The 27,807-nt window shown below is 35.7% G+C and overlaps 1 protein-coding gene across 4 annotated transcripts in view; it reads left to right on the forward strand.

The window, feature by feature from the left end:
• The window catches only part of DPP8 (dipeptidyl peptidase 8), a 70,096-nt gene that overhangs the window by 6,828 nt on the left and 35,461 nt on the right, over positions 1–27,807 (forward strand). For 3 of the 4 annotated variants that reach the window (XM_045810628.2, XM_045810626.2, XM_087856849.1), the window contains 5 exons: positions 3,892–4,004; positions 17,960–18,133; positions 19,898–20,066; positions 25,420–25,530; positions 27,327–27,455. In XM_045810628.2, the coding sequence (XP_045666584.1) occupies positions 3,892–4,004; positions 17,960–18,133; positions 19,898–20,066; positions 25,420–25,530; positions 27,327–27,455 (696 nt within the window). Of the gene's footprint in view, positions 1–3,891; positions 4,005–5,559; positions 5,768–17,959; positions 18,134–19,897; positions 20,067–25,419; positions 25,531–27,326; positions 27,456–27,807 lie in introns of those variants that run through there. The other variant, XM_045810627.2, reaches the window with a different exon arrangement.

Below are 27,807 nucleotides of genomic sequence, written 5' to 3' on the forward strand. Positions count from 1 at the left end.
TTTGGCCATTTGGATGTCTTCTCTGCAGAAATGTCTGTTGATGTCTTCTGCCCATTTCATGATTGGATTATTTGTTCTTGGGTGTTGAGTTTGATAAGTTCTCTGTAGATTTTGGATACTAGCCCTTTATCTGATATGTCATTTGCAAATATCTTCTCCCATTCTGTCGATTGTCTTTTGGTTTTGTTGACTGTTTCCTTTGCTGTGCAAAAGCTTTTTATCTTGATGAAGTTCCAGTAGTTCATTTTTGCCCTTGCTTTCCCTTGCCTTTGGCGATGTGTCCAGGAAGAAGTTGCTGTGGCTGAGGTTGAAGAGGTTGCTGCCTGTGTTCTCCAGAAGGATTTTGATGGATTCTGTCTCACATTTAGGTCTTTCATCCATTTTGAGTCTATTTTTGTGTATGGTGTAAGAAAATGGTCCAGTTACATTCTTCTGCATGTGGCTGTCCAGTTTTCCCAGCACCGTTTGTTGAAGAGACTGTCCTTTTGCCATTGGATATTCTTTCCTGCTTTGTAAAGATTAGTTGACCATAGAATTGAGGGTCCATTTCTGGGTTCTGTATTCTGTTCCATTGATCTATGTGTTCCATTGATCTATGTTCCATTGATCTATGTTTTTGTGCCAGTACCATACTGTCTTGATGATTACAGCTTTGTAATAGAGCTTAAAGTCCAAAATTGTGATGCCACCAGCTTTGCTTTACTTTTTCAACATTCTTCTGGCTATTTGAGGTCTTTTCTGGTTCCATACAAATTTTAGGATTATTTGTTCCATTTCCGTGGAAAAAGTTGATGGTATTTTGATAGGGATTGCATTGAATATGTAGATTGCTCTAGGTAGCATAGACATTTTCACAATATTTTTTCTTCCAGTCCATGAGCTTGGAACTTTTTTCCATTTCTTTGTGTCTTCCTCAGTTTCCTTCATGAATATTCTACAGTTTTCTGAGTACAGATCCTTTCCCTCTTTGGTTAGATTTATTCCTAGGTATTTTATGGGTTTTGGTGCAGTTATAAATGAGATTGACTCCTTAATTTCTCTTTCTTCTGTCTCGTTGTTGGTGTATAGAAATGCAACTGATTTCTGTGCGTTGATTTTATATCCTGCCCCTTGACTGAATTCCTGTATGAGTTCTAGCTGTTTGGGGTGGAGTCTTTTGGGTTTTCCACATAAAGTATCATATCATCTATCTGCAAAGAGTGAGAGTTTAACTTCTTTGCCAATTCGGATGCCTTTTATTTCTTTTTGTTGTCTGATTGCTGAGGCCAGGACCTGTAGTACTATGTTAAACAGCAGTGGTAATAGTGGACATCCCTGCCGTGTTCCTGACCTTAGGGGAAAAGCTTTTGGTTTTTCCCCAGTGTTTTTCTTATTAAAGCTTTTTTTTTTTTTTTTTTGGTACAGTGAGGGAATTAACCCATTGTGGTATTTTCCTCTGAGGTTTAATTTGTCATTTGCCTTTAGTGCCTTTTGTCATGTAGAAATTTGTGATTTTTTTTTTTTTTTTTGATAGTTAAATTTGTACTTCTCTGTAGGTTTTGGCATCCTAACTAGAAAGGCCCTCCCAACTCCAGGATTATGTCTTTTAAGATCTCTATATGTTTTGGACTTTCTGTTTGGTTCCATTGCTCTGTCAAATCGAGTACTAATACTATGCTGCTGCTACTGTTATTACCCTCGCTGTATATGTTTTGCTGTTGGATAGCACTAGTTACCTTTCATCACTTTTTCGTACTTTTCTTGACTATTTTTGTTTGCTTGTTTTTCTGTGAGAACTTAAAATTAGCTTGTATAGCTTCTTTCTCCTGGTGCTAGTTATACTGTTGTAGGATTACATTATATTTATGGGCTGAAGTTAGGGAAAATTGACAGTCTTAAAAATATTGAGCTTTTCAAGAAAGCTGTATGCTTTTTCATTTGTTCAAGTCTTTTATATTCATCTGAAGTTAATATTTTTTCTCTGTATAAATCCGTTCAAAAAAAATTTTTTTTTAAGATGTATTTATTAGAGAGCATGGGTGCATGCATACAAAAGAGTGTGCGAGCAGAGGGAGGGGCAAGGGAGAGGGAGAAAGAGAGAAGCAGACTCCCCACTGGGGGTGGATCCCAAAGCAGAACTCCATCTCACCACCCTGAGATCATGATCTGAGCCAGAATCAAGAGTCAGAGGCTTAACTGACTGAGCCACCCGGACGCCCCTTTGTTTTATAAATTTTAATATATTGTGAACACCAATAAGTGTGTTCCATTGTGTCATCAGGAGAGAAACAATGGAAGAAGTTTGTTTTGTGCTTACATAGAACTGGTGTGTGCGTACCTAGAATGCCTTGGAAGTTTTCATTGGGCGTGTTTGAAGCCAAGGAAGATGTTATGGAGCGAGGAACAGTTTTACGAGGGGCAACTGAAATGATTGTGGGGAATGGCTCTCATTTGAAAATAGAACCAGTTTTTTCGTATTTGAGGGCTGAAGACTCTTAGAAGGAGAAGGCTTAAGGAGGATATGATCACGTTTTGTAAAATGGTATAGATAGGTGACTGCGATCTTAACAATTCTATAACAAAGTAACTCTGGAATATACAGAATAGATTTAAGACAAAGTCAAATGCTAAAGTGAATGTCAGCTCATACCTAACTTTTACTCCAAAAGGCAATACAAACTAAGAAAGTTTAAGAATAGTTTAGGAAAGAAACGAAATAAAGGAAGATATGGATATTTGGGGGCTCATCCCCAGCCTTTGCAAGGGTTAGCATGGAACTTACCATGCCTTCCACAGACTACCTTCTCTGCCATTATCAGAAACACTAGGCTGAAGATCATTTCTATCCAAGAGAGAGTTCCTTGTTCTTCCTGTGTATTTTATCTTCTTCCTTCACCTTCCTCTAGCTTTTTTGGAAATGATACCATTCTAGCACCTTTTATGGTAGAAGGGCTTTGTTTTACTTTGTTTTCTTTGGTTCACATCTTCATAATCCCAGTGTTTTTCTGTTACTTCTCTTTTGTATGTAGCTCATTCTACACTGCTGTGATACTCACATTCAGTTACTGCGTGATTTCACAGACTAGGCTTGGCTTCTACTTAGTATAGACCTCTTTACTTCACCCATCTCCAATAAATGACAAAGAGATTTTTAGCAAATCACGTATCAGATTTTGTATTGTTTTAATGAGTATACTTTCATCTGAAATATAATACAGACTATGTTCTAGGACATTTATAATGAAGAAAAACTAGAATTCATTTAGACCTATGTACTGCTTAAATAAGTAGTTTAAGTGATTCAGGAAAAAAAGAAACTTAGTAATCTGCTGTTATCACAAAGCACCCCCATTTGGAATTTCATGAATCTATTGCTAACTTGTAAGAGACTTAACAATTTTCAAAAAACTAAAAATGACAATTGTCCTTATATCATCTTACACACTTTTATGTTTGTTTTGAGAGGGACCAAGATCTGAATATTGAAATGAAACCTGAGCATTTTTTGTGAAACCTGAGTTTTATTGAAGAAATTTCCATGGCAAATGGCATGTGCATCTCCTACTTATTAACCTTCCCATAGAGTGCAACATTTTGCAGTATGTAGAAGGCATAATGGGGTGCCTGGGTGGCTCCGTCAGTTAAGCAGCCAGCTCTTGATTTCTGCTCAGGTCATGATCTCGGGGTCCTGGGATCGAGCCCCATGTTGGGCTCTGCGTGCTGTGTGTAGAGTCGGCTTTAGGATTCTCTCCTTCTCCTTCTGCCCCTTCCCCAACTCATGCTCTCTGTCTGTTTCACTGTAAAAATGGATAAATAAATCTTTTTTTTTTTAATGCATTATGTATTTAGACTGCGATTGCAGTAGATTGCTATTTTTGAAAATAATTTCTAAATGATTATTTTTTCTTAAAGCTATGTCTGGTGAGAACAGAGAAAATACACTGTTTTATTCTGAAATTCCCAAAACCATCAACAGAGCAGCAGTCTTAATGCTCTCTTGGAAGCCTCTTTTGGATCTTTTTCAGGTAGGATTAAACAATGCTATTCCTGTGATCTGGTGTATATTTTCAGATACTGCCGTTACTAAGAGGCAGAAATCCAAGTGGGGTTTTATATTTGAAGTAGATGTGAATCAAAAAGACTTAAAATATTTTTATATTTTTGAATGTATGACTGTTAAATTCCATTTAATTCTCAGCATCTGAAACTATAGGATATTACAATTCTGATTTTTAAAACTAGCTTCTCCCTGTTTAACCAACTTTCCCCTCTATAAACTTGTTAGTTATATAGTTCTCACATTTTAGGGGAAGAGTTGTTCGTGTAAAAGAAGTAATTACATTTCCAGAAAGCTTTTTATTTAAATCTTTCAATTGAATTTGTAGTTCTGATACTTAGTAACAGTGCTAACTTAAGGGTTAAGTAAAGGAACTAAGTTCAGTTTTTGTTTCTAAATAGAATTCAATTTACGTAGAATCAAAGCTTAAGGATTGTTTTTATTTTGTTTTTTTGGTTTTTTTCTCAATATCTTATCATTAGACAAAAAGCAAATAGTTGAAAACATCCCAAGAATAAGATGATAATTTGGGTGTGATTGTTTGCCCTTTTCATTCTCACTTATTATTTTACATTGAGTATTTCCTTATTAAATAGCATTTTGGGTTAAATGAACTAAAATGTGATATTATTCTTAGGAATTAAAAAAATAATTTCTGGCAGCAGCTCTTTCTGCCCACGGGTCCTGTCCCCGTGCTTTAATAAACCACCAAAAAAAAAAATTTAAAAAAAAATTAAAAAGATAATTTCTATGATAACTAATCATTTTGACTGTAACTATTTATCAGGGCTGTTGTTTTTCACATAGACTTTTCTTTAAAACAAAAGAACCAAAATAATGGTAGTTTCTTCATGAAACAGTTTGCAAATTAGTAAATCAAAGTTGTTTTTTATTTTAAATTTTTATTATGGAAAATTTCAAATTACTAGAATCATGTGATTATCAATAATTATCAAATCTTGGCCATTTGCATTTCATTGTAGCCCTACCAGTCCCCCCATGCAGTCCCTACTCCCACCTTTTAGGTTATTTTGAATCAAGCCAGATATGTTTCATTTCTAAATAAATTGTGTGTATCCAAAGGGTAAAAATTCTTTTTAGACATTACCAGTATCATTATCATAACTTAAACAATTATTGATTTTTTCTTCATAAGAAATATTCAGCTAGTGTTCAAATTTCCCTGATTTTTAACTATAATTTTTTTATAATTGATTTGTACAAATCAAGATCTAAATAATGTTCATATGTTACAGTTGATTAATAGGTCTCTTTTAATTTATTGGTTTGCCCTCCATCCTTTTTTTTCCCCATTGCACTTTATCTGTTGAAGAAAGAAGGTCTGTTTTTGTTGTTTATCCATGGTGTTATTTGATATATTTTTCAGTCCCCTGTATTTTCTGTAAATATGAATAGGTAGTTAGATCTAGAAACTTGATCAGACCCAGGTTTGCTTTTTTTTGAAAGCAGGGTCTCGAACAGATATTTGCACACCCATGTTCATAGCAGCACTATTCACAATAGCCAAAAGGTGGAAACAACCCAAGTGTCCATGGACAGATGGATGGATAAACAAAATGTGGTATATTCATACAATGGAGTATTATTCAGCCTTAAAAAAGAAGGAAATTCTGACATATGCTACAGCATCGATGAACCGTGAAGACGTTATGATAAGTGAAATAAGCCAGTCACAAAAGGACAAATACTATATGATTCCACTTACATGAGGTACCTAAAGTAGTCTGATTCATAGAGACAGAAAGTAGAAGGTGGTTGCCAGGGGCTGGGGGCAGGGAACAATGGGGGGCCGGTGTTATCGGGTATAGAATTTCAGTTTTACAAAATGAAGAAGTTCCAGAGATGGGTTACACAACAGTATGACTATACTTAACACTACTGAACTGTACACTTAAAAATAGCTAAGATGCTAAATTTTAAGTTATATATATTCTACCACAATTTAGAAGAAAGAACACTTCATAGATAAGGTATGCTTCCATCCAGAGGCGTATAGAGCCTTATTTCTCTTCTTATGGTAATGGCACCCTTTGATTATTGCCAAAATCCATTAATTCATTAGGAGTTATAAAACAGTGATATTTTATCATTCCTTCTTTATTTATTAACTGAAATACTCCTAGAAAAAGAAATTACTATTCAGTTATCCTGAGGCCTAGTTCCTAATGAAAAGGAGGGTTTGATTCTTTCCTTTTGTCATTTTTCAAATAATTTGTTTCCTGCAGTCCTCCATAGGTGATCAAATAGGGATTTTTTGGAGGGGTGTTTGGGTTTTTTTGGGTTTTGGGTTTTTTTGGTATCTTCATAAACTTACAGAGTAAACTTGTGCTGTTTTTTGATCCATTGGTAGTTATTCTTATTGTACAAATTGTCTTATTTTTGGCTGGTGGCAGCCCCTTCAACTTGACATGTCAGATCCTATTGATATGATCCTTGCTAGTATGATGAAGATGTTCTGTGTTCATCTTACACATTGCCTAGCCCATGCTTGGAGTCAAGTCATTTCTCCCATGAGCTCTGGTTCCTTTAGAGGAAATTGGTATTAAGAGACCATGATCTGGGTACTAGCGATGTTCATTATTATTGGGTTGGTAATTGTTTCTGGTTTTTCTTGTTGTTGTTGTTGTTGAACACACTAGGGAATATATACATTGTGTGTGTGTGTGTGTGTGTGTGTGTGTGTGTGTGTGTGTGTGTGTGTTTGAAATGTAGGTATCAGTATGAATCCAAATCAATTCAGATAAACTAAAAGTTCAGCCTGATACATCTAATTCAGATTTTACACTACAGGATTGTTCTTTAATCTCATTGTCTTATGAATCTTCTTTGTCTGATCCCAAAGATCCCAGTTTAAACAACAATATAATTTCTTACATATGAATCTTCTTTGTCTGATCCCAAAGATCCCAGTTTAAACAACAATATAATTTCTCATTTGCTTTACCCGCACAACAGTTTCAAAATAACAAAGGAATCAACACTGTGATTACTTAGGACAGTAACCTGGAACTGTTCTTCTCTGTGTGGTTATGCCACCAGTTCTATGCAGTGATGTGCGTTTGCTTCATTTTGTTTCCGAGTGCTGGAATTCCTTTATTTTTAATTGAATTTTGTTTTATAAAATAGTTAAAGGATTCTAAATTCAAAACCACAAAACAAGAGAAGCCTGTCTCCTCTACCCTATTTCCTTCCCTCTCCCTCTAGATAGCTATTTGTTTTTAAATAGCTTATCCTTTTTTAAAAAATGTGAGTATGTAGACATTCGTATCCCCCTTTAGATAAATAGTAACATACAATATACATTTTTTCTACCTTGAAATTTTCAAGTAACAGTGTATCCTTCAGACCACTCCATAGGAATCTATACATAATTTTTATTTCTTTTTACATCTGTATTGTGTTGTGCAGACTAATCATTTTCAACAAGTCCCTATTGATGGACATTTCAGGTATTTTCAATTGTTCTCTTACAAATAGTACCACAGTGAAACGGCTTGGGCATACAACTCTTTATATTTTTCCCGGTATGTATTTAAGCTAGATTCTTAGAAATGAAATCTCAGGATCAAAAGGTATATGCTTTTGTAATTTTGCTAGAGAATACCGTATTTCCTCCATAGGAACTGTGCCATTTTGAATCCTCACTAGCAAGATATAAGTGTACCTGTTTTCCCACAGGCTCTCCAACATAAAATATAGTCAAACATTCCGATTTTTGCCAATTCGATAGATGGAAATGGTATCCCAATAGAGTTTCATTTGCATTCCTGTTATAGACAAAATTGATCATCTTTTTATTTAGTTAAAGGCTACTTGCATTTCTTTCTCTGTATATTGTTTTTTCATATTTCTAAACCATTTTTCTATGGTGTGATGGGTCTTTTTCTTCATTCTTAGGAGCCTTTTATATACTGGGGATAGTAACCTTTTGTGATTTGTTGGCAAATATTTTCCCCAGGTTGTCATTTGTATTTTTACTCACTTTATGGTGGGATGGAGAGTGTGTGTGTGTGTGTGTGTGTGTGTGTGTGTGTGTTAGCCATGTGAAAGATTTTTATATCCTCAAATGTATCAGTCTTCATTGCTTCTAGAATTTGTGTCTTCTGTCATAGTTAGCACAGTTTTCTCTACCCCCAAATTATAAAAGAATTCACTAATGTTCTCATCCGGTACTTACATGGATTCATTTTTTAAAGCTTTATTGAGGTATAATTGACATAATAAACTGCAAATATTGAAGTATACAATATGATAGATTTGGGCATATGGTATGTACTTGTGAAACCATTATTTCAATCATTATCCCCGAAAGTTTCCTCGTACCCTTTTGTAGTCTTCCCCTCCCACCCATCCCCAGACAACCATGGTACCAGTCTTGTACAGTCTTTCATAAGTCTTATCTCTTAAGTATTTCAGATTTTTTATTCTACTGTAAATGGTATTTTCTAATTTCAGTTTCTAGTTGTTCATTGCCAATATTTAGATGTATTGATCTTATCCTGCAACCTTGCTTGAACTCTTTTATTAGTTCCATTAGATTTTTATAGCTTCCATTGGATTTTTCTATATAAACGGTCATATTGTCTGCAAACTGGCAGTATTACTTCTTCCTTTCCAATATGGTTGCCTTTTGTTTCTTTTCTTGGGTTATTGTACGGGGTCACTCCTCCAGTACGAAGTTGAATAGAAATGGTGAAAGCAGATGTTCTTGTGTTCTTGATCTTAGGGGAGGAGTCATTCAGTCCTTAACCAGTAAGTCTATTAGCCCTAGGTTTTTCATAAATGCCCTTTGGTAGGCTGGAGAAGTTCTCTTCTATTTCTGGCTTGCTTAGAATTTTTATCAGGAACAGTTACTGAGTTTTGTTTAATTTTTTTTTTAAGATCTTATTTATTTATTTGTCAGAGAGAGAGCACGTGCACAAGCAGGGGGAGCAGCAGGCAGAGGGGGACAAGGAGCCTGATGCGGGACTTGATCCCAGGACCCTAGGATCATGACCTGAGCTAAAGGCAGACGGTTAGTTGACTGAGTCCCCCAGGCGTCACTTGTTAAATGTTGAAAAGATCTTAAGGTTTTCTTTTTTAATTTGTTTATATGGCAAAGCATCACTTGATTATTGAGTGTTAAATCAACCTTGCAGTCCTGGGATAAAACCTACTTGGTTATGATTTATTATCTTTTTTACGTATTGTTAGATTCAGTTTGCTGTAATTTTGTTTAAAATTTTTTTATATGTTCATGAGGGATATTGGTTTATAAAGTTCTTTTCTTAAAATATCTATGTATGATTTTGGTAATAGTGTTATGCTGGCCACAGAATAAGTTGGAAGTTATTTCCTCCTTTTAATTTGCTAGAAAAATTTGGTAGAATTTTTGTGAAGCCACCTGGACCTGTAGTTTTCTTTGTGGAAAAATTTGTAACTGCAAATTCAGGTTCTTTATTAGATGTAGTGCTATTCAGGTTATTGGTTTCTTTTTTAGTGAGCTTTGGTTGGTTGTGTCTTCTAAGGAATGCTTCTGTTTCATCTATGTATTGAATCTATTGACCTGAGTTTCATAATAGTCCCTAATCTCTTTAGTGTTTACAGAATCTATGTGATTCTCTCTCACTTCTGATACTTCTTGTAATTTGTGTCTTCTCTCTCTCTCTTTTTCTAATGAGTCTGACTTAGGGTTTACTGATTTGGTTTCACTGATTTTTCTCTCATTTTCTATTTTCTATTTCATTGTTTTACCCTCTGACCTTTTTTATTGCCCTTCTTCTGCTTACTTTGGATTTCATTTGTTCTTTTTCTTGTTTCATAGGTGGCGGCTGAGGTGACTAGTTTGAGTCTTTTCTTTTTTTCTTACATAGGCAGTTAGAGTTATAAATTTGCCTTTAGATACCGTATTAGCTGTAGCCGATACATTTTAATATGTCATGTTTCCATTTTCATTTAGTTCAAAATACTTCCTACTTTCCCTTTATCCCATAAGTTATTTAGATGTGTGCTGTTTAGTTTCCAAGTATTTGGCTATTGTCCAGAGATTTGATTTCTAACCAAATTCCATGGTATTCAGAGACCATAATTTGTATGACTTGAATCTTTTCCAATTTTTGAGTCTTGTCTTATGGCTCAGAATATGATCCATCTTGGTAAATGTTCTGTGTTTACTTGGAAAGAATATGTGTTCTGTTGTTATTGGGTCTATAAATGACCATTAGATGAAGTTAGTTTATTGTATTGTTCAAATTTCCTATATCCTTACTGATTTTCTGTTTGTTCTTCAGTTATCTGAGAGAGAATGTTGAAATTTTCATTTCATAATTAACTACTTTTTGTTGCAGCTGTATTAGTTTTTGCTTTATATATGTTGAAGCTATGTTATAAAGTACATAAGTGGATAGGATGATTATGTCTTCCTGATAAATTGACTCCTTTATGGTTACTAGATGACCCTCCCTGTTTCTAGCAATATTTTTTTATTCTGAAATTTACTTTAATATTAATACAAGCACTCTAGCTTTCTTTTGATTAGTGTTAGCATGGAATGTACGTTTCCATTCTTTCATTTTTTTTTACCAGCTTTATTGAGATATAATTCACGTAGCATACAATTCACTCATCCAAGTATAGAATTCACAGGTTTTTAGTATATTCACAGAGTTGTACAGCTCTCATTACAGTCTAATTTTGGAACATTTTGTCACCCCAAAGGGAAATCCATTAGTCACTTCCCATCCACCTAGCTGCTCACCCTCAGGCCTGGGCAACTACTAATCTACTTTGAGTCTCTATAGGTTTGCCTGTCCTGGACATTTCATATAAATGGAATCATGCACTATGTGGGCCTTCATGACTGGTTTCTTTCATTCAACACGGTATTTTCTGGATTCATCCAAATTGTAGCAGATAATGATACTTCATTTATTTTTATGGCTGAATAATACTTCATTTTGTGGCTATCCTATATTTTATCAGTTTTTGGATATCTGGGTCATTTGGACTTTTGAGCTTTTATGAATAATGTTGCTGTTAACATATATGAGATTTTGTGTAGACTTGTATTTTGAGTTCTCTTGGGTATATATCTAGGAGTGGAATTGCTGGGTCGTGTGGTAACTGTTTAAATTTTTAAGGAAGTACTAAATGGCTTTTCCATAGCAGCTGCCCCCTTTTACAATCCTGCCACCAGTGTATAAGGCTCCTACTTTTCTTCATCCTCACTAACACTAATTATTGTCTGTCGTTTTGCTTATAGCCATCCTAGTGACTGTGATGACGTATCTCATTGTCATTTGATTTGCATTTCCCTAATGATCAGTGATGTTGAGCATTTTTTCATGTCTTTATTGGCCATTTATATCTTTTTTGAAGAAATCTGTGCGGGTGGGTCCTTTGCCCATTTTAAATTGGGTCTTTCTAAGGTTAAGTTGTAAGAGTTCTATATATATTCTGGATACCAGGTGTTTATCAGATAGGTGATTTGCAGATATTTTCTCCCATTCTGTGAGTTGTCTTTTTGCTTTTTTCTTTAACTGCAGTAGTCATTAATTAGCATGAAATCAGTCATAATTACCTTTGACAAGTGTTTAGTACTATAATCATTAATTTAGATCTGTACATTTAAGCAAAATTGCTTTGGTCTCTATGGAGGATAAGACGTTTTTGTGACATCCTTTTTCTTCTATTCATCATTTACCTTAATCTGAAGTTCTTATATCTTCTTTTAAAAAATTGTGCCGAAATACATATAAAATTTACCATCTTAACCATTTTTAAGTGTACATTAGTGCACACCATTGACATTAAGTACATTCACGTTGTGCAACCATTACCACCATCCATCCACATAACTTTCTCATCTTGCAAAACTGTAACTCAGTACAAATTAAATAATAACTGCCCATTACCCCTCCACCTAGGTCCTGGCAGTCACCATTCTATTTTCTGTTCCTAGGAGTGTAACTACTCTAGGTACCTCATATAAGTAGAATCATACCATATTTGTCCTTTTGTATCTGGCTTATTTTACTTAGCATAATGTACTTAAGGTTTGTCCATGTTGTAGTATGTGTCAGAATATCCTTTTTAAAGATGAATACTATTCTGTTGTTTCTATATACCACATTTGTTTATTCATTCATCCATTAATAGTCACTTGGGTTGCTTCCACCTTTTGGCTATTGTAAACAGTGCTGCTGTGAACATGGGTATGCAAATATATTTTCATGTTCCTACTTTCAGTTCTGTTAGGTGTGTACCCAGAAGTGGAATTGCTGGATCATGTAAGTCTGTTTTTTATGTTTCTGAGAGATGGCCATACTATTTTCCATAGCTGCTACGCCATTTTACATTCCTACTAGCAGTGCACAAGAGTCCCAGTTTCTCAACATCTTTACCAGTACTTATTATTTTCTGGCTTTTTAGAGTAGCCATCTTAATGAGTGTGAGGTGGTATCTCATTCTGGTTTTGATTTGCATTTCCCTAATTAGTGATATTGAGCATCTTTTCATGTGCTTATTGGCTATTTGTGTGTCTTTGGAGAAATGTCTATTCAAATTCTTAGCCCATTTTTTATTCAGGTTGTTTGGGGTTTTTTGCGGCTTATTTTCTTCATACTGTTGTATTGTTTGAATAGTTACCACCAAAAGGATATGTCCAAACCCTAGAGGTGTTTGTAAATGTGACCTTGTTTAGAAATAGGATCTTTCCAGATGTAATTAAAGATCTCAAGATGAGACAATCCTGGGTATAGCATAAACCCTAAATACAGTAACTGATGTTCTTTTTTTTTTTTTTCCTTAAGATTTTATTTATCTATTAGAGAGCATGAGCTGGGGGAGGGCAGAGAGAGAGGGTGAAGTAGACTTCCCACTGAGCAGGGAGCCCAACACAGGGTTCGATCCAGGACCCCAAGATCGTGGCCTAAGCTGAAGTCAGATGCTTAACCAACTGTACCCAGGCAACCCAACTGGTATTCTTATAAGACAAAGGAGAGGGAAATTTGAGACAGACACAGAGGGTAAAGATCATCTGAAGATTACAGTGATGTTGCCACAAGCCAAGGAATCCTGGAGCTACCAGAAGCTGGAAGAGGCAAGGAAGTATTCTCTCCTTGAGCCTTTGGAGGATGTCTGACCCTACTGAGCTCTTAATTTTGGACTTCTGTCCTTCAGAATTGTGAGAGAATAAATTTCTGTTGTATTCAGTCACCAAGTTTGTGGTAATTTGTTCTATCAGCCCTAGGAAACTAATATACGTTCTTTGATGCACAGTTAAATTTTGATAAAGTGCAATCATTCTGTTTTCTCTTTGATTGCTTGTGCTTTTGACATCATATCTAAGAAACTGTTGCTTAATCCAGGGTCACACAGATTTGTCTGTTTTCTTATATGTGAGTTTTACAGTTTTAGCTCTTACATTTAGGTCTTTAATTCATTTTGACTTACTTTTTGTATATGGTGTGAGATAGGAGTCCACATTAATTCTTTTACATGTGGAATCCAGTTGTCCTAGCACCACTTATGGAAAGCTGTTCTTTCCCCATGGAATGGTCTTAGCACCCTTGTTGAAATTCAGTTGACCATAAATGTATGGTCTTATTTCTGGGCTCTCAGTTCAGTTCCAGTGGCCTATAAATCTATCCATATGCCAATACATGCTGTGTTGATTAATGTAGCTTTGCTCTATTGAAATTTGAAAATGTGAGTCCTCCAGTATTTCTCTTGATTTCAAGATTGTTTTGAAATTCCATTATCAGTACTGTTAGGATCAGTTCATATCTGGAGAAAAAAGGCAGATATGATAGCCATTCTTTGAATCTCTATCAATTTGGGGTATATTGCTATCTTTATAATCTTAAGTCTTCCAATTCATGGACATGGGGTATCTTTCATGGACATGGGGTATCTTTCCATTTATTTAAATCTTTTAATTTTTTTCAACAGTGTTCTATATACAAATCTTGCACTTCTTTAAAGTTATTGCTAAGTATTTTACTCTTTTTGAGGATATTTTAGATAGAGTTACTTTCTTAATTTCATTTTCAGACTGTTTATTACTAGTGTATAGAAATGCAACTGATACTTGTTTATTGATCTTGTAGTCTACAACTTTCCTGAACTCATTTACTGGCTCTAATACTTTTTTGTAGATTATTTTAAGGGTTTTCCATATATAATATCATGTCATCTATAAATAGAGATAGTTTTCCTTCTTCCTTTCCAACCCTAGCTAGAACCTCTGTAATAGTGGTGGTAAAAGCAGACATCATTTCTTTTTCCTGGTATTGAGGAGAAAACTTTCAGGTTTTCCCTTTAAGACCGATACTAGCTATGGGTTTTTCATAGATGCCCTTTATCAGATTGAGAAATTACCCCTCTATTCCTAATTCGTTGAGCACTTATATCATGAAACAGTGCTGGGTTTTGTCAAATGATTTTTCTGTGTCTATTAAGAAGATCACTTTTTTCCCCATTATTATATTAATATTGTGCGTTGTATTGATTGGTTTTTATATGTTGAACCAAGCTTACATTCGTGGGATAAGTCCCACTTGGTTGTATGTAATTCTTTTAACATCCTGCTATATTCAGTTTTTCAGTATTTTCTTGAGGATTATTGCATCTGTAGTCCTAGGGGATGTTAGTCTATAGTTTTAGTTTATTATTATTTGTGTGTGTGTGTGTGTGTGTGTGTGTGTGTGTGTGTGTGAGATGTCTGTCTGGTTTTGGTGTCAGGATAATAACTGACTTCATCGAATGAGTTGCAAAGTGTTTCCTCCTGTTCTCTTTCTTTGAAAGAGTTTGAGAAGGATGGGTATTCGTTTTTTTTTTTTTTTTTTAAAGATTTTATTTATTTATTTGACAGAGATAGAGACAGCCAGCGAGAGAGGGAACACAAGCAGGGGGAGTGGGAGAGGAAGAAGCAGGCTCATAGCAGAGGAGCCTGATGTGGGGCTCGATCCCGTAACGCCGGGATCACGCCCTGAGCCGAAGGCAGGCGCTTAACCGCTGTGCCACCCAGGTGCCCCTGGGGGTATACGTTTTTTTAAGCATTTGGTAGAATTCATCAGTAAAGCCATCTAGTCCTCTGCTTTTCTTTTACGGGTAGTTGTTTTGTTTGTTTACTAACTCAGTCTCTTTACTCGTTTGAGGTCTGTATTTTCTGTTTCTTCTTGAGTCCGTTTTGGTGGTTTGTGTGTTTCTAGGAATTTAACCATTTCACCTACATTATTGAGTTTGTTGGCATACAGTTGTTCATACTATTCCCTTATAATCTTTTTTTATCTCTGTAAGATCATTCCTAATGACCCTCTTTCATTCTTGATTTTAGTAAATTGAGTCTTCTTTTGTTGTTTTGTTTGTTTTTTTTTTTTTCATTCTAGCTAAATTTGATCTTTTCAAAGAACGAACTTTTGGTTTAGTTGAGCTTTATTGTTTTCCTGTTCTCTCTTTTATTTCCAATTTATTTTGTATTATTTTCTCACTTCTGCTTGCTTTGGACTTAGTTTGGTCTTTCTCTCCAGTGTCTTAAGGTGGAAGGTTATGTTATTGATTTCAGATCTCTTTTTTAATGCAGATATTTGTAAGTGTCCCTCCGAGCACTGCTTTTGCTGCATGCCTTAAGTTTGGGTATAGTGTTTTCATTTGTCTCAACGTATTTTCTGATTTCCTTTGTGATTTCTTCTTTGATCCATTGGCTACTCCTTCTTGGGCCAACATCTGGAAACTGTCAGGGCAGTTAGCTGGGTGAACTGTAAGGTTCACCTCATTTGGGTCCCATTCACAGAGATCACTGTCCTTTGTTGTCTAATGTCCAGTGTCTTGAAAACATTATTTCATATATTTTGTTAGTTGTTTCAGATGGGAGGATAAGCTGAGTCCCTGTTATTCCATTTTGGTTAAAAATGGAAGTTGGTTTCATTTTTAACATTTAAATCTCAGATGTATTTGGAATATGTGAGAAGTGAATCCAGTGTTATCTTTTTTGCATTTGGCTATGCAATAATTCTGATTTAAAATTGAAATCAGTAATCACTGATTTTAAAAGTCATGTCTTTTTCCTACTGTTTTTTTCTTATAAATTTCTGTATTCAGCTTTCTATTTTAGATTTTCTGTTTTCTGCCATTGCTGTTGTTCATTATGTCTGTTCATGTTTTAATTTTTAAATATCTAGTAAAGTGAGCCTTGTTCCCCATAATTGATCTTTTTCAGGGTTATTCTTTCAGATAACAAACTTTATAATTAAAAAGTTATAAATATAGAGTTCTCTTGTAAAAGTTAATTTCTTAACTCTGAAATTTCTTGTGTTCTGATTATTAACCATTAAGACATATTAAGTACAGACCAAGTCCAGTGACATTAAGGGAGAATAAGAGGGAAGAAATTAAAATATAATCATATTCTCAGAATTGCTTTTGGCTTCAATTGAAAGAGTCTTAAGAGATACTTAAAGAGATCAGAATTAATAAAACTATATGTTCATTGAATTTACAGGTTTTCTATTGGAGCCTAACACAGTGTATAAATGTATATACATGTAATTAAGTATTAATAAAAAAGTGATACAATGAATACAAAAAGTGGGTGGTTTTTTAGCAAGCTTTCCAGGTTGTCTCATTTTTATCCTCACCTAACATTATTTTAGGTTTGCAAGTACACACATGTATTTGCCATCCTTAAACAATGTTTACTTTCAGTGTGCTAGCTTAGTTTTGGAGTGATACATTCCTGCCAGTAAACTTATCTAGATTCCTTTGTAAGGTATCCTTGATAGTAGAAACCATGTCTGCTTTCCTTATGTATCATGCTCAAATGAAGTATTAAGAGCTCATAGGGAAAATGTGGATGTAAATTTTTTTGTTAGCACTTACTAAATTTGTTTTCTGTATATTCCTTTTTAAATTTTATACCTATATCAAATAATATTTCTAGCTTAGGAAAAGCCCTTATTGTCACCAGTCATTAATTACAAATAGTCTTTGAGAGAGATTTTAACAGCTGCTGCAGGTAGGAAAACAAAATGACACAGATTCTGCTCATTTTTTTGAATCTATTTATAGTCAGAAATACTGAAAAAAGTGAAAAACAGTACCATAGTCAAATAAGTAAAAGAGGTAGTAACTTTTATATAAATCTCAAGGAAGAGATAACTGTACATCATAGTGGATCAGGAAACTTTCTTTGGCAAGACTGAATCAGAGCTAAGATTTTGAGATAATGATAAAACTTGGATGAATGAAAGAAAAATAGCCTTTCAAAGGGGGACAGTGGAACACAAAGACCAGGAGGCAGAAACTCATATGTTGAGTTTTATGTCAATGAAATGACCATCCTGATCTAGGGTTTCATTAGAAGAGTATTAATAGATGTGGTGGGAAGGTATTAATGACAGCTGATACTTGAGAACTTACTCTGTGCCAATCATTGTGCTAAATGCTTGACATGTTTTTAACTAGGTTAATCTTCACAAAGCTGAAGTAGATGATATATTACTATTTTGAAAGTGAGAACAATTACTTTTGAAGAAATTAAGCTACTTCCCAAAGTCAGACATCTAGTGAGGGTCAAAGCCTAGATTCAAACCACTTGGTTTCAGAGTCTGTGCTCTTAACTACATGCAACACTGCTCAAGTACGTTTAAGTTGTAGTGGTCTAGCATGTCAGGCCAAGGTGATGAGACAATTCTTGTTCTCTACTATATGCAGTAATCATCTAGAGACCCTTTACCAGGAAATCTTTAAGCAGACTTCTTGAAATTAGTTTGCTTAAAGTTACTGGCACATTTTGGAGTCATTCAACATGTAGACTCGGGAATATGGGAGATGCTAGGATATCAGTGGAAATTTTTTGCTAAAAGCAAATAGCAAGCTTTCAGAAGACTGGAGTAGGTGACTTCTCTTTTCCTTTTGTATTAGGCAACACTGGACTATGGAATGTATTCTCGGGAAGAAGAATTATTAAGAGAAAGAAAACGCATTGGAACTGTTGGAATTGCTTCCTATGATTATCACCAAGGAAGTGGAACATTTCTATTTCAAGCTGGTAGTGGAATTTATCATGTAAAAGATGGAGGGCCACAAGGATTTACTGTAAGTTGGTGTTACTACTTGTTAAATGTTTTTAGGTCCTAAAGGTTATTTGCATCAGAAAGGTAATTAAACCAAAAAATTATATTTACCCACCAAGTGAGAAATTTAATAGTAAAGAAAACAGTATATATGAGTACTAATTTCCAATGTTAAGAATTAATCATTTTTACACTGACATTAATATGTAATTTTTTAAATGCTTAAAAACACTTGCTATGTAGGAAGATATAGTAAAGGGCGTTAATGCCCATCTTCTGAATAAAGGCTGAGGGGGATTTTGGAAGATAATGTTATCGCAAGGCAATCTAATTTTGGTTCCCTTAAAAACTTAATTCATTTTTTTTTAAGATTTTATTTATTTATCTGACACAGAGAGAGAGAGATCACAAGTAGGTAGAGTGGCAGGCAGAGGGAGAGGGAGAAGTGGACTCCCTGCTGAGCAGAGAGCCAGATGCCGCTGCATCCCACGACCCTGGGATCATGACCTGAGTCGCAGGCAGACACTTAACTGACTGAGTCACCCAGCCGCCCCAAAAAGTTAATTCATCTTAATAAATGGTTTTAAATGTTTGGTTTTATTCCAGGCAATTGGTTTTTTTTTTGTTTTGTTTTTTAAGTTTTATTTATTTATTAGAGAAAGAGAGAGACAGAAGAGAGTGTGAGAATGAGTGGGGGAGGCCAGAGGGAGAGGGAGAGAGAATCTCAAGGAGACTCCCCAGTGAGCACGGAGCCTGATACGGGGCTTGATCTCATGACCCTGAGGTTATGACCTGAGTGGAAATCAAGAGTCAGACACTCAACGAAATCAAGAGTCAGACACTCAGCGACTGAGCCACCCAAGTGCCCCTCCAGGCAATTCTTTACATGGTATTAGAACTGTTCTTTTGAGGGGCGCCTGGGTGGCGCAGTCGTTAAGCATCTGCCTTCGGCTCAGGGCGTGATCCCGGTGTTCTGGGATCGAGCCCCACATCAGGCTCCTCTGCTGGGAGCCTGCTTCTTCCTCTCCCACTCCTCTGCTGTGTTCCCTCTCTCGCTGGCTGTCTCTGTCAAATAAATAAATAAATAAAATCTTAAAAAAAAAAAAGAAAAGAAAAGAACTATTCTTCTGTTAGAATTGTATGATCCTGGCTTTCATTACATCTTTTTCAGCAAAACTGTTTTATATTGGTAAAATTAATTTGAAATATTTAATAAATATTCAATAAGTGCTTAATGAAAGTATTTAATAAGCAGTCATTACTCTATTAAACAAGTTTGGACAACAAAATTTATGAAGCACTGTTATATTGTCTTTATTTACTTTCCTATTGGGGCACCCGGGTGGCTCAGTGGCTTAAGCATCTGACTCTTGATTTGGCTCATGTCATGATCTCATGGATCGTGGGATTGCACCCCATGTGGGGCTCTGTGCTCAGCGGGGAGTCTACTTTTCTCCTTCTCCCTCTCTCTCTCTGCCCCTCCGTTTGCACTCAAGTGCTCTCTCTCTTTCTCTTGCTCTCTCTCTCTCTTTCTCAAATAAGTAAATCTTATTTTTAAAAAATCTTTATTTACTTTCCTATTACCCTTAGCTTTCTAATTCATAGTGTTAAAGAAAAATCCATCCTTGTAAGTTAAGGCATGCAAAAGTGTATTTTTCTGATGGGCATTTATCATAGTTGACATTGTACTTGGAATTATTGTTCATTTTATAGGAAGGGTGTTGGCAAATGAATATGCATCTGTTGGCCTAATACTTGCTTTAAAAATGTTTTTTTTCTTTTCTAGCAACAACCCTTACGGCCAAATTTAGTAGAGACTAGCTGTCCCAACATTCGCATGGATCCCAAATTATGCCCAGCTGATCCAGACTGGATTGCTTTTATACATAGCAATGATATTTGGATATCCAACATTGTAACCAGAGAAGAAAGAAGGCTCACCTATGTGCACAATGGTAACACATAGTTGTTCAAATCTACTTTTCTGAAAAGTATTTTTTAAATTTTGCTTTTGCTCACTTTTTGAAATTAGGCAAAATGAGGCAAAGTAGGTGATCTTTATGTTTTAAATTCAAATCTTTAAAAAAGAAAAAAGTACAGAGGATAAATAGTATGTACCACCTGCATAATGCTACCTTGTTTTAATGTGCATTTTCAGATACCACTGCAGCACCTCTGACACGATTGTTTCTTTAGCTTACTAAGGCTGTCGGGATTTCCCCAGAACTGTTCTCATTAAAATGAAATTTCAGTTAAAAAAACTAATCTTGTTTTTGGGAAACAAACAAAAACCTAATATACAAAAATTTATCTCCCTTTTTTAGGGAGCCTACTTAGTTATTTTGTCATAATAGGAAAAACAAAACTTTATAGAATTGTGTGTATTGTGGAAATACTTAATTTCCATTAAAGTGATTATAGTAATACTAAGCACTGCTCAAAGCATAGAAAAGATGTAGATGTTTTCCTCTAAAGCTTTCATACAAATGCAAGATGGGAAACAGTGTATTGCTTTTTCTTTGAACACATGAAACAGAGTTTAAGATTAGTAAGTTCCACAGTGAAGGATGGGCATCTTTCTTAATAAATTATTTTAGAGTACAACAGTGTATTGACAACACACATTTTTTTCATTATTAGGATAATCAGTGTTATAGAAGAAGCCCTTTCCTGAACAATTTGTGTTGGTAGAAAGAACACTGAATTAGGAGTCAAGAAATCTTGTTCTAGCTGTTTAGTCAGTCAACAAAGATAGGTTAAGTTCCTGTGCACCAGGTAACATGGCAGAAACTAAGGATACAAAATTGAATAAGACATAACCTGGGCCCTCAAGGAAACTATATGAATAATAAAACAGAGTGATAAGCAAACATAGAATGTTGTGAGGGCATCAATTTGGGGTAGTGGTCAGGTAAGGCTTCCCAGAAGAGAGGACAACTAACTGGCACCTAAACTGATCTTAGATATGACTGCACATTAATCAGTACATTCCAGGTGAGGGGACCACATGAGAAAGGTCTTAATGCAGAAGGTGGTGTGTATGAGGAGTTAAAAGCAGTCTGATGGTTCTAAAGCGTAAGGTATGAGTCAAGAAGAAGGGAAAGGTAAGGCTGGCAGATAAAGAGAGCCAAGAGAAGGGTTAACTATCTCATGGAAATCAACAGTCTCTAGCATGATGTGGGAGTCCAATGAAAGTTTTTAACAATTGGGTGGTGTGGTCGGAGTCATATTATAGATAAATTGTTCTGAATACTTTGTGAAAGTTGTATTTGAAAAGCCCAGGACTAGGGGCGCCTGGGTAGCACAGTCGTTAAGCATCTGCCTTCAGCTCAGGGCGTGATCCCGGCAATCTGGGATCGAGCCCCACGTCAGGCTCTTCCGCTGGGAGCCTGCTTCCTCCTCTCCCACTCCCCCTACTTGTGTTCCCTCTCTCGCTGGCTGTTTCTCTGTCAAATAAAAAAAAAAAAAAAAAAAATCTTAAAAAAAAAAAAAAAAAAAGAAAAGCCCAGGACTAGAGGCAAGGACACCAAAATTTGACTGTTGAAATTATCCAGGTTTAAGTGGTCTGAAACTCTGTAGAGCATCAGATAGACAAAAGGGGATGGAGTAGGAACTTTTTAAGTGAAAAGTACATGTTTTGGGGGCCCCTGGGTGGCTCAGTCTGTTAAGCGTCCAACTCTTGATTTCGGCTCAGGTCATGATCTCAGGGTCTTGAGATCAAGCCCCGTGTTAGGCTCCGCGCTCAGTGGGGAGCCTGCTTCCTTTTCCTCCCTCTCCCTCTGCCCTTCCACCCACCACCAACCTCCTGCTCCCTCTCTCTTTCTCTCTCTCTCTCAAATAAATAAATAAATAAATAAATATATTTTTTAAAGTAAAGAAAGGTGCATGTTTTGGGTCTCCATTTGGAGTCAGGGAATCAGAATGGCTACCAATTATAGGATTAGGTTGATGATTAGTAAATCTGGGTTGGAAATCCTAGCCATTTCTTCATGCTTTCAACAAACATTGAACACTCACTGTATACTAGTTATCCTTCTTGAGGCTGGGAGTGCAAAGCTCTGATGGTAACCAACAGAATTAAGATGTTTTTTAGTCTAGCTTTTGTTCTGTAGAATTATTTTTCCACACAGGGTTATTGTGAAGATGGACAGAATTTAGGGGCACCTGGGTGGCTCAGTTGGTTAAGTATCCAACTCTTGATTTCAGCTCAGTGTTGTGAGATCTGTGCTGGGCGTGGAGCCTGCTTAAGACTTTCTCTTCCCTCCATCTGCCCCTATCTCTCTCTCCCTCTCTTTAAAAAAAAAAAAAAAGTGACAGAATTGAAAGTAGAAAGCACTGGCACCCTGCAGGATGCTATAATATTGTTTTTATTATTTTCCTTTCTGTGCATATAGGTATGTGGTATATTTTATTATTTTCAAGATTAATGTACTCATTAAAAATGCAGTCTAGAACCATCTAGTTTGAATTCTAGATCTACCATTTTTAGTTCTGTGACCTTCAGTAAGTTATTTAACTGGTCTCTGTTTCCATATCTAAAAAGGCATGTTATTATAGTCTCTTATGAGATTCTAATGAGTTTATATTTGTCAAGTGTTTAGGATGGTGTCTGAAACATAGTAAGTGTGATGTGTTTAAGGAGAGAGGTAGGTACAGAGTAAGCATCTTCAGTCCTACTCTGCTTACAATAAGTTTCCAAGTAAAAGTCTGCTTTTAGATGGGGTTAGTCAGTGAGCATGTGCATGTGTTTATTTTCTGCCTAGTATGAAAAGGAATGTAGAAGTAATACAGGACCAGACTTTACTTTCAAATGATATATTGACATATCAGAAGAACAAAGCGATACCTTTTATTCATTTAATAAATAACTCTTGATAATTGAGGTCTATAGTAAGTGAAAGGGAAATAGAAATGAATGGTACCTATTCTCACATCCAAAAGAGAACAAATATGAAACAATATAGTAGGTCTAATTTTGGGGTAGTTGACAGATCCAAGAAAACCAAACACTGGTTTTGCCTATATCAGTAATTCCAAAACTCAAAAAACTCTTGAAAACTGGGCTTAGTTTTCGCTGGCTCGGTGCTGAAACTCATTTGGTGGCGAAACCTGTCCTGAACTGACCTGAGGATATTTATAATCTTAATCCTACTTAGTGTGTCTATTCATAAGTTTGCTGCAAGAATATTGGTGTATTCAGTTACAGAGTATTTGATTACCCTGCCAGAGATGTTACATAATTATATGGTAGATATATGATAAATATGAAAAATCCTCCAAATTTTGAGTTCCAAACACTTCTGGACTCAAAATTTTTGGGTAGGGGATTATTGGCTCATGTTATATATTTGTTTCAGACAATATATAGAAAATACAGATAACCAAAAATAATACATTGGAACTTGTCTATAATATTGAAATCACTCTGAGATATTACCATACACGCATTAGACTGGCTAAAGTGAAAAAGATAAAGAACACAAACGTTGGAGAGGAACTTTCATACATTGCTAGTAAGAATAGAAAATAATACAAATACTATGGAAAGCTATGTGACAGTTTCTTACAAAGTTAATTTATCATACTACCCAGTCATTCCACTCCTAGGTCTTTATTCAAGAGAAAGCATACACCCACAAAGATCCCTATACAAGAAAGATTATAGTATCTTTAGTCATATTGCCAATAACTGACAGTAACAGTAAAAGCCCAGATACCCATTAACAGGTGAATGGATTAAAAAACAACAACAACTGTGGTATACTATGGACTACCACCCAGCAATAAACAGGAATGAATTATTGATGCTGTAATAATATAGGTGAATCTCAAAAAGCAGACAAAGTAGGACTTCACTTATATAATATTCTAGAATATGCAAAACTAACCTATGGTGACAGAAATCAGATCAGTGTTTGCTTCTGGGGTGAGAATGGGCATTGACTGAGAAGAGGCATGAGAAAACATTTTGGGTGTTGGAAATATTCTGTCTTGATAAGGTGTGATTGGTTACACAAGTATATACATTTTTTACAAATAAACAGTATGCCTAAGATTTTGTAAATTATAAAGCAGTTATTAAAAAATGCTTCTCCATAGTCTGTCTCACTATTTGGGGAGAACCACATTTTGGTTTATATCCCAACACTTTCTAAAATATATATTTAACATTTTTGAATGAAATTATAGTGTACATGCCATTTAGTAATAGGGCTTTTTTTAATCCAGGTATATTACAAACATTTCTCCAAGTCACGAAATCTTTTTTTTTTTTTTTTAAGATTCTATTTATTTATTTGACAGAGAGAGAAGAGTGTGTGTGTGTGTGTGTGCGCGTGCGCATGCGTGTGTGCCAGAGAGCACAAGCGGGGGAACAGCAGAGGCAGAGGGAAATCCCAGAACCCTGGGATCATGACCTGAGCCGAAGGCAGATGCTTTAACTGACTGAGCCACTCAGGCGGCCTTCCGTGTCATGAAATCTTATAAAATTATGGTTTTGTGGTTTGGGGGGGGGTTATTTTATTTATTTATTTATTTATTTATTTATTTATTTATAAAGATTTCATTTATTTATTTGTCAGAGAGAGAGAGCGAGCGCATAAGTAAGGGGAGCGGCAGGCAGAGGGTGAAGCAGGCTCCCAGCTGAGCGAGGAGCCTGATGTGGGACTGGATCCCAGGACCCCGGCATCATGACCTGAGCTGAAGGCAGATGCTTAACTGACTGAACCACCCAGGCATCCTGGGGGGCTTATTTTTAAAGCAAGAGTTCCCTTCAAACTATTTGCTGGAAAGTGTAAAACAGATAAAAGTTGAAATTCTGGTTGACTGGAGGAAGGGGAGGGAGGAAAAATGATGAAGATTATGTGATGTGTAAGACCCATTCTAGGACTAAAGTTGGACTTTTCTGGGTAGAAGTTAAAAGTCACTGTGACCCTTTCCATGTATTCTTTTTTTCCGTGATGCTAGCTAAATGGGGAAATAATAACTGACATTTATGGAGCACATGGTTTGGTTCAGGCTTTGTTCTAAGTGCTTTATGTGAATTAACTCATTTAATCTTAACAACCTTATGAGGTACATTCTTACTCCCATTTACAAATGGGACACTGCGGTGGAAAGAGGTTGGATGATTTGCCCAAGGTCAGTCAGTCAGTACATGATGGAGCTCAGATTTATATCCCGTCCACTGGCTCCAGAGTTCGCCATAGTTCTACAGCTGCATTTCAGAATAAGCTAAATCATTGTGCTTAGTACCTATGAAAAGTTAGAGAACTTTCTGTGATAATTTTGCTGTTTGTGTTTGTCTAGAGCTAGCCAACATGGAAGAAGATCCCAGATCAGCTGGAGTTGCTACCTTTGTTCTTCAAGAAGAATTTGATAGATATTCGGGCTACTGGTGGTGTCCAGAAGCTGAAACAAGTAAGGGGGTTTAAAATAATATAAGTTAATTAAAGTATTATGAGATTCAACTGCCAAATCCTGAAGAGTAGATTATGAAGTCATGAAGATTAGATCCTACCAGTAGTTATTTAGAAAAATATGCTATATCCCACCATAATGAATTCTAATAAAAATAATTGCATTGCAGAATTAATTCTAATAAAAAATAAAAAAGTAATTGCATCAGTGCCTCTGGTCCTTCAGCTCTTTGCCAGTCTTTCATCTAGAGGCTGGTCTTGGTGGCAATATTGGTGACGAAATAAAAAAAATACTATACCTTGATGCAATGCTATAAAAACTTAGGATTGACTTGAGTGTCTGCATGAATGTATGGCCAAATTAGTGTATGGAATGGATCAGGAAAAGGGCACAAATTCCTCCCTTTTCTGGATGAATTCACAAGTATTTTATTGCCTGTGAAACAGCTTTCTCTGAAGATCCGGCTAGAAATTTGCTTTATATTGTAGCCTAATACTTGATACATATATTATATACAAAAACTAAAAACAAATTTCATGAAGCAGTACTTACCTTTATGTGTAATGTACTCTGATATTGCATATTTTTTGTTCGTTGTATATTTTAAATGCTTGTTATTACCCATTAATAAATTTCATGACACAGTAATGGATTGCAGCTACCATTTTTGTTTTTTTAAGTAAGCTCTTTTCCCAGTGTGGGGCTTGAATTCACAACCCTGAGATAAAGAGTTGCTTGCTTTACTGACTAAGAGCCCCAGCAGCTCGTATTTTGAACATTTCTCTAAGGGAGCATGAAAAATACTTATTTTTAAGCCATGTCTTAGATTTGGGCATTTAATTTTAAGATGTAAAATGTTTTGCCATAACTGTTTGTTAGAACAAGATTTTGACGTGAATTAGAGAAACCATTAAGAGAAAACTGGATTCTTTAAATAGCATTTATTTTCAGGGTGTCTGGGTGGCGCAGTTGGTTGGGTGTCCAACTCTTAGTTTTGACTCAGGTCTTGGTCTTGGGGCTCTCTCCCCCTCTCCCTTTTCTTCTCCCCTCTGCTCTCTCTCTTTCTCTCAAATAAATAAATAAAATCTTTTTTTTTTTTTAAAGATTTTATTTATTTATTCGACAGAGATAGAGACAGCCAGCGAGAGAGGGAACACAAGCAGGGGGAGTGGGAGAGGAAGAAGCAGGCTCATAGCGGAGGAGCCTGATGTGGGGCTCAATCCCACAACACCGGGATCATGCCCTGAGCCGAAGGCAGACACTTAACCGCTGTGCCACCCAGGCGCCCCTAAAATCTTTTTTTTTTTAAGCATTTATTTTGTTATAGGAAATATTATAAATATAATTGAGTAATTCATTTTTCAACAAGGAATGCATTTTAAGGAGTACACGGACTGAAGTCCTTCATAAGTGTGTTTCCCCTGTTTTAAATACGTATAGGTACAGGGGCACCTGGCTGACTCAGTCAGTAGAGCATGTGACTCTTGATCACCAGGTCATGAGTTCAAGCCCCATGTTGGGCATGGAGCCTACTTAAATTTTAAATGTATACATATATATGTACATGTACATAATTATGTTCAGGTTTTGCCTTCCTTTAACCAGCAAAAGTGGTTTAGTAGTAACTCACCTTCCTAGTGCAAAGACTGGTGATACATTCATATACAAAAGGCAGCATATTTTATACATAAATTATTTTTCACTATGGGAAATATACCACTAGAGGGAATGGTCAGTTATGATTACTCTCTGGAGTAATTCTTCTAAATTTTCAATATTTAAATTCCTTTTAAAAGCTCCCAGTGGCAGCAAAATTCTGAGAATTCTATATGAAGAAAATGATGAGTCCGAGGTGGAAATTATTCATGTTACATCCCCTATGTTGGAAACAAGGAGGGCAGATTCATTCCGTTATCCTAAAACAGGTACTATATTCCATTGACATTTATAGTCACTCCTTTCTACTTTCCAAACAAGATTCTCTCTGCAGTCATCCAAAGGTATGGTCAACATCAGATATTTACAGCCTTAATAAAGGTAGGTTATTCATTAATTGTCACTGAAGTAGATCTCTTAATTATAGGCTGCTCTTATTTAATTCTTCTCAAAGGTTGGGAAGTGCACAAAGCTGGTTACTTGAAGGAATGAAAAAAGAGGAGTTTTTGCTGGGAAATAAAGATGTTTAAGGGATTATGTTCTTTTTTTTTTTTTTTTTTTAAGGGATTATGTTCTTAATAAGTTAGTAATTTTTTTCCTATTTTGCTGTTTACATTTCAA

The sequence above is a fragment of the Ursus americanus genome, chromosome 28 (genome assembly GCF_024610735.1).
Source record: "Ursus americanus isolate L20-20 chromosome 28, mUrsAme1.1.p, whole genome shotgun sequence".
In the NCBI taxonomy this organism is placed as follows: domain Eukaryota; kingdom Metazoa; phylum Chordata; class Mammalia; order Carnivora; family Ursidae; genus Ursus; species Ursus americanus.